Source organism: Hordeum vulgare, chromosome 5H, assembly GCF_904849725.1.
Source record: "Hordeum vulgare subsp. vulgare chromosome 5H, MorexV3_pseudomolecules_assembly, whole genome shotgun sequence".
In the NCBI taxonomy this organism is placed as follows: domain Eukaryota; kingdom Viridiplantae; phylum Streptophyta; class Magnoliopsida; order Poales; family Poaceae; genus Hordeum; species Hordeum vulgare.
The window spans coordinates 18,835,730-18,841,597 of record NC_058522.1 but is presented as its reverse complement, the minus strand read 5'-3'; the positions used below and the strand labels follow the sequence as shown (position 1 = coordinate 18,841,597).

The 5,868-nt window shown below is 52.8% G+C and overlaps 1 protein-coding gene across 1 annotated transcript; it reads right to left on the bottom strand.

Annotated features, from left to right (window-relative positions):
• Window positions 1–336: 336 nt before the first annotated feature.
• On the bottom strand, window positions 337–1,941 carry LOC123397777 (phospholipase A1-Igamma1, chloroplastic-like). Its single transcript, XM_045092308.1, has one exon. The coding sequence runs from the start codon at window positions 1,853–1,855 to the stop codon at window positions 479–481; it is 1,377 nt and encodes a 458-aa protein (XP_044948243.1). The 5' UTR covers window positions 1,856–1,941; the 3' UTR covers window positions 337–478.
• Between the last annotated feature and the right edge of the window lie 3,927 nt (window positions 1,942–5,868).

Genomic DNA, 5,868 nt, shown 5'->3' with positions numbered 1-5,868 from the left:
ATTCGAGTGATACTTTTATGTTGGTAGGCTAGTTTTATTATGCGCGGTGGTTGATGATGTCAGGTTTTCGCCCTACAGTCTATCGTTCCTGATGACAGGCGTAGACAATGGGTTTCCTGGCATTGTCACGTGCTCGCTTTTTTCCTTTTCCTTCTCTCTATTTGTGGTCCGCAAGACATTGTATTTCCGTTATGAATATAATTGAAAGGGAAGGAGCCCGGTTCGAAAAATGTAAGAGCAATGATATATAACCTACATGTGTAATATTTATCTCACATCTAAATGTGTTTTAGCAGAACCGATAATTGTTTACCATAATTAAAAAGCTTGCAAATGTACAGTTTATGAACAAACTAATTACTTACTTAACACATCATCACACTAAGCAAGCTGACACTGGGAGCACGTGCAAAGACATGAAACGAGAAGTGTTTCTGAGCGTAGTAGCACACACAACACACGCGGGTCATCCGACGCATTAGTCCAGCTCCGACACCGGCAGCACGTCGTCCGCCATCGGCATGTCGTCGAGCTCCCGCTCCGGCACCACCAACCGGCCGGACCCGTCACGCTCGAGCCCCTTGTTCGCCATCTGGCTCCACTCCTCCGGAATGCCCTCCTTGTCGTGCAGCATCGCGGATCGCTTGTTCACCAGCGCCACGTCTCGCCGCGGCGCACCGTCCTGCCGGAACGCGCCGGCGGCGGTCTCATGGCCGTCGAGCAGGTGCAAGCACAGCTCCAGGTTATGAGATCCCACCCGGTCGGGAGAGTCCTTTATGTGCGGCGACTTGGAGACGTTCAGCGCGAGCTCGTGGCCGACGTGCACGTACGCGGACGCCTGCCGGAGGCCGGCCAGCGCCCACAGGCCACCCACCACTCCGGCGACGGAGGCCTCGAGCGCCGTCCGGGGGAGGAGCGGCACGAGGTCGGTCATGACGACGACGCGCAGGACGCTGACGTTGCGCGATGTGAGGCCGTCGGAGAAGGCCCTGTTGCCGACGCGCGGCGCGGAGAAGGTCACGGCGCGGACGGGGACGCCCGGGTGCGCCGCCGCGGCGTCCCTGGCCGAGAGCAGGGCCAGCGCGCCGCCGAGGCTGTGCCCCGTGAAGGTGACGCGGACCTCCTCGCCGCGCTTCCCGAAGTGCTCCACCAGCCGCTTGAGCTCGTCGGCGACCTGGTCACGGGCACTGCGCGCGCCGTAGCTGTCCCCGGCGTTGCTGGACGTGTACAAGGTGTGGAAGCCCTCGGCCACCATGGCGCCGTCGCCGGCGGCGGTGTCGAACGGCACGAAGCTCGTCCTCAGGTTCATGAACCACTCCTCCGCCGCCATCGTGCCGCGCCACACGACGACGACGTCCCGGTGACCGACGCGGCTGGCCTCCTCCGCCCCGGCGACCGCGACGTACCCGGCCCAGTTGGCGTGGTCGTCCCAGGCGTCAGCGTGGAGCCGCGCCATGAGCCACCGGGGGATATCGACGTCGCAGGTCGCGTAGATGAACGCGGTGGCGACGTACCCGTGGCCGGCGAGCCCGAGCGCCGGGAGCATGCGACGGAGGCCGTGGAGGCAGGTGCCGCAGTTCCGGGACCAATAACGGTTGTCGAAGGCGTCGTAGGTGGCCTGCGCGAGGTCGCCGTACCTGAGTATCTCCCCGCGGAGGCCGGCGTTGAGCGGCTCGAGGAGTGCCGCATCCCACCCGTCGCCACGGGCGAGCTTAGCCTTAGCGTGCGGGTCGACCGGAGGCGGCAGCGACGACGTCGTCAGGGGCTTCACGGCAACAGCTATGGCAACAGAGATGCCAGTGAACTGGAGGAGGCGCTTGAAGACGGCGGGCAGGCGACCACCGGCCATCGACATCGACGGGCACAGCTGAGATCGCTCGCTCGCCGGCGCTCGAGATCGACCGTGTTGAGTTGTATAGCTTCGAAACTCTGCCTGTGCATGGTCGTGGTGCGGAAGTAGATATAGGCCACTTGGTTCCGAGGTTAACGGCGGGACGACGGCTAGAAAACAAGACGGCCGGCGGTCAGACGCCGCTCAAAAAAAATAACGGACGAAACGCAGAGACGAAGCTTCCTGCAGTTTGCACTTGTACGTCACTATATTGATACCACTCTATTTTGTCTAGTACCATAAATACTCCTTCCCCATCTTCATCTAGGGTTAGCTAATAATGTATTGTCAATCACTTTGTTGAGCTTAGCTCCATCTACTATCCTTCTCCCATGAAAATGTTCTTCATGTGATAATATCCATAGTGATGCCAAGACCCCTCTAGTAGGGAAGGGAATTAGGTCAGACGGATCGACGAGCTGCCCACAAGGCAAGGGGTGCGTCTACCCCCTAGGCATGCCTTGTTGCCTTGTTATCTCCTCGTGCGTTGTTTGGTCTCCCTTCGAAGCTTTCAGGTCTTTTTTGATTCGAAAAAAGCATCAAAACGTTTCATAGTGTTTGGACTCGGTTTGGTATTGTTTCCTGAAAAGCCAAAAAACACGCAGAAAACAACAACTGGTCCTAGGCACTGGGTTAATAGATTAGCCCTAAGAATGGATGGCTAAACTAACACCAACCCGCTCGGGCGTGGCGACGGGCGAGGTTTCACCTACCGCCATTAATGGCAATTACTGCCGCCCACCGCTCACCCTCGAGCTGCCCCACCGCCCGTCTCCACTTGGCCTCGAGCCTCCCCTCCACTCCCAGCCTTCGACGCACGACGAATCCCATTCCTATCCGTCAGAGGGTCGCGGTTGCATCGGGTGCGATTCCTCTTCCTCGGCCTCTCTCGATGGCGGGCGAGAGAAGAAGGATCCGGGTGCGGCGACTCCGCACGGAGATGGTGTCGCCGCCGCGGGCTCTCGGCGCTCCAACCCCGATGATGCTGCTACCATCAGCAGAACTTCGATCGAAGGAGGCCCGTGCGGAGATGATATGGGTGGTTCGGGGGAAATTTCCGGATCGAGCAAGTTGGCCAGCGGTGATGGTCGAGATAATCCGCATGGCAACCTTCGCGGAACGAGCTCGTTTCTGCGGAGACGATGGAGGCATGGACTACGAGTTCATGTATTGGGCGATGCGGGAGGCAGAGGCCACGGATCCAGGAGTGGCGAGGAAATGGAGCCGATTCAAATCGTCGATTCCGTTCCTCCTCAACATCAGGCCGCCGTCGGTGCTGGAGCTGTCTCAGATTCCTCGCGAGGAGCTGCCGCCGGGGGTCGATCCTCCTCAAGCTAGTTGATCTCGCGGGCTCCTGGCGGGCGTGCTTCGCGGCGAACTACTTCGCGGCGAGGACGTCGGGTGGGGGAGGAGCTTCATCGTTTCGAACCACCGCCATGGCCAGGAGATCGAGGTTTGGTTCTTCCTCATCGTAATCGGGTTAGTCGATCTGTTCCTTTTCCCTTCCGGCATATAATTTCGATGACTGGTTGCTGTGATCGTCTGATCACTGATGGGGGGAGAGGGATCAGAAGAAGGCCCCGTGCGACTTTTTGGTTGTTGTTGGAGGTAGTAGTCTTACTTCAGATTTGGATTCAGATAAGATTTCTGGAGGGATTTGTATTCCACCCGATATCCCTGCATCAGGATCAAACGAGCCTGGAGGTTTGTGTGAGTTGAGGCAATGTTCTGATGTTGAATCAGGAAATTCCTCCTCTGCTTCTGCGAATGATGCTGGGGATTGTAGTTGTAGGTTTGTTCCTCCAATGATGAATAGGAGTTCGATAGTTGTATGGCGATAATAACTGGGTTTATACCCGAGGACAAATCTCAAGAGATGATAGAACTGTCTGTGAATTCACGTCAGAAGATAGATATTCCGGCTTCTGCCGATGGTGAACATAAATCTGGTGACGCTGTTTTCGTGGAGTTGAATATAAATGAGCTAAATGAGAAAGAAAATAATATAATACGCGGGTCAGTGGTGGATTGTGGAAAAGGGAGGTTTAAGGAAAGAAAACAGGAAAGTAAAAAGGTTGTTTCTCCAACAGTGGGAGCTGATTTGGATAAGAGTATAAAAGATTGGCCTCTTCTGGGGACAAGGGCAGTTTCTAAACCATTGATCAGAGGATCTGTGGTGCATAGGAAAGTAGGAAAGAGAGATACGCCTTGTGGGCCATATTACAGTTTCGAGGAGGAGGTGGCTGAATCTTATGGGCAGCTCTGGGTTATCCCTTCCCCCAGCCGCCGCCAGAATAGACACAAACCATGTCTGCCCCCTCCAAACCCTAGTTCTATAGGTAGTCAGCTGTTCTGGATCAGGAAAGATAAATTTAGATCTGGCTGCTTCTTTGTAGAAGACTGCTATCCTGTAGTTCACCCTGGTAGATTTGACCCCATCCCAACTGATTTCCAGATCGATAGTGGGGGTTTGTGCCCTCGCAAGCTTTCTTTCGTGCGTGCTGTGAAGAAGAAGATGGATCAAAGAGGGGGACATCACGCTAGGAGACAGCCTCCGAAAAAAGGGGATCAGGGGGCTACTTCTCATCCTCCTCCTGCTCCTACTGCTCCTACTGCTCCACCCCCAGCTCCTGTGGTGAAGACTGGGGGCCCTGTCCATAAACCAATTGCTGGTTCTAAGGCTACTGGTGCTGCTGTGGGACAAGTTGTTGTTCCTGCTCCTTCTACACCTGTGGTGCAACCTCTAGATCCAAGGTATAAGGATATGATTTGTTTCAATTGTAGCTGGCCTGGTCACTATGTAGGAAACTGTGTAGAGCCAAAAAGATGCTTTATTTTTTTGGAAATCACAATGTCAACAATTGTATTGCTTGGGCTAAGCTGCAACCTTCTGTTGAGTTTTTTGGAAGTGCTGCTAATGGGCTTGGTTTCTACCATATTGATATTCCCATGGATCTAATTGGATGAACTTTAAGAACTGTGCTATTCTTAAAGTTTTTAAAGGAGAGGTTTTTGCCTCTGATCTCATCATTCAATTGAATGGGATTTTTCGTAAAGGAAAAGAGTGGCCTTGGCAAATCAGAGAGCTTGAGGAGAACAAATTCCTGCTGAGATTTCCTCCTTGGAAGAAGGTTGAAGACCTAATTGAGTTCCCAGCTTTTGATCTCCCCATTGATGGTGTCTCTGTCAAGATTTGTGAATGGATTGGTATGTTGGGTCACTATGGAGAGTTAACTGAGGTGTGGATTCAGGTGGAAGGGATTCCTCCAAAGTGGTGTGCTTGGAAGGTGTTTGCTCAAATTGCATCTTGTTTTGGGATACTAGTTGATGTTGATTGGAATGGGATTTTCAAGAGTTTCTATGGAAAAATCAGAATTAAGGTGGCTTGCAGGGACCCCACAAAAACTTCCATTTGAAAGATTGGTGGAGATGAAGAAGAAGTTGTACATCCTATATTTTACTGTGGAAGGTTTTACTCAGATTGGGGAAGGATCTGATGGGATGATGAGGACCCTGATCTAGACATTGATGATGAGCATAAGCTGGAGGAGGATCTAGGTCAGGATAAGGATGTCCTGGATGAGGGAGCTGAACCTATTGATGAATTAGACAAAGCTAACTTTCCTATTGGAGAACCTTATGGTTCTGGTGGAAAAATAGATGACAAGTATATGGCTGCAGCTCAATTTCATCCTGTGATGCTGAATGATGACCTTCATGAACAATTCATTGAGGAGGTGGGAAACAATACCCCCAATGGCCATGGAGAGGGAGGTCTTGAGGAGGTTGGTGATTTTAATCAAGAAAAATTGGACATTGATTCTCACATGGATTATTGTTCTGCTCAACTTAGGAAGATTGAAATGGATGATTCTGATGGAGAGGAGGATATTCTTATGCCTGAGATGGTCTGTCTACCTAAGGAAGTGGCAGTTGGTATTTGTTCTACGAAAAGATCTTTACTGGAATCTTTGGAT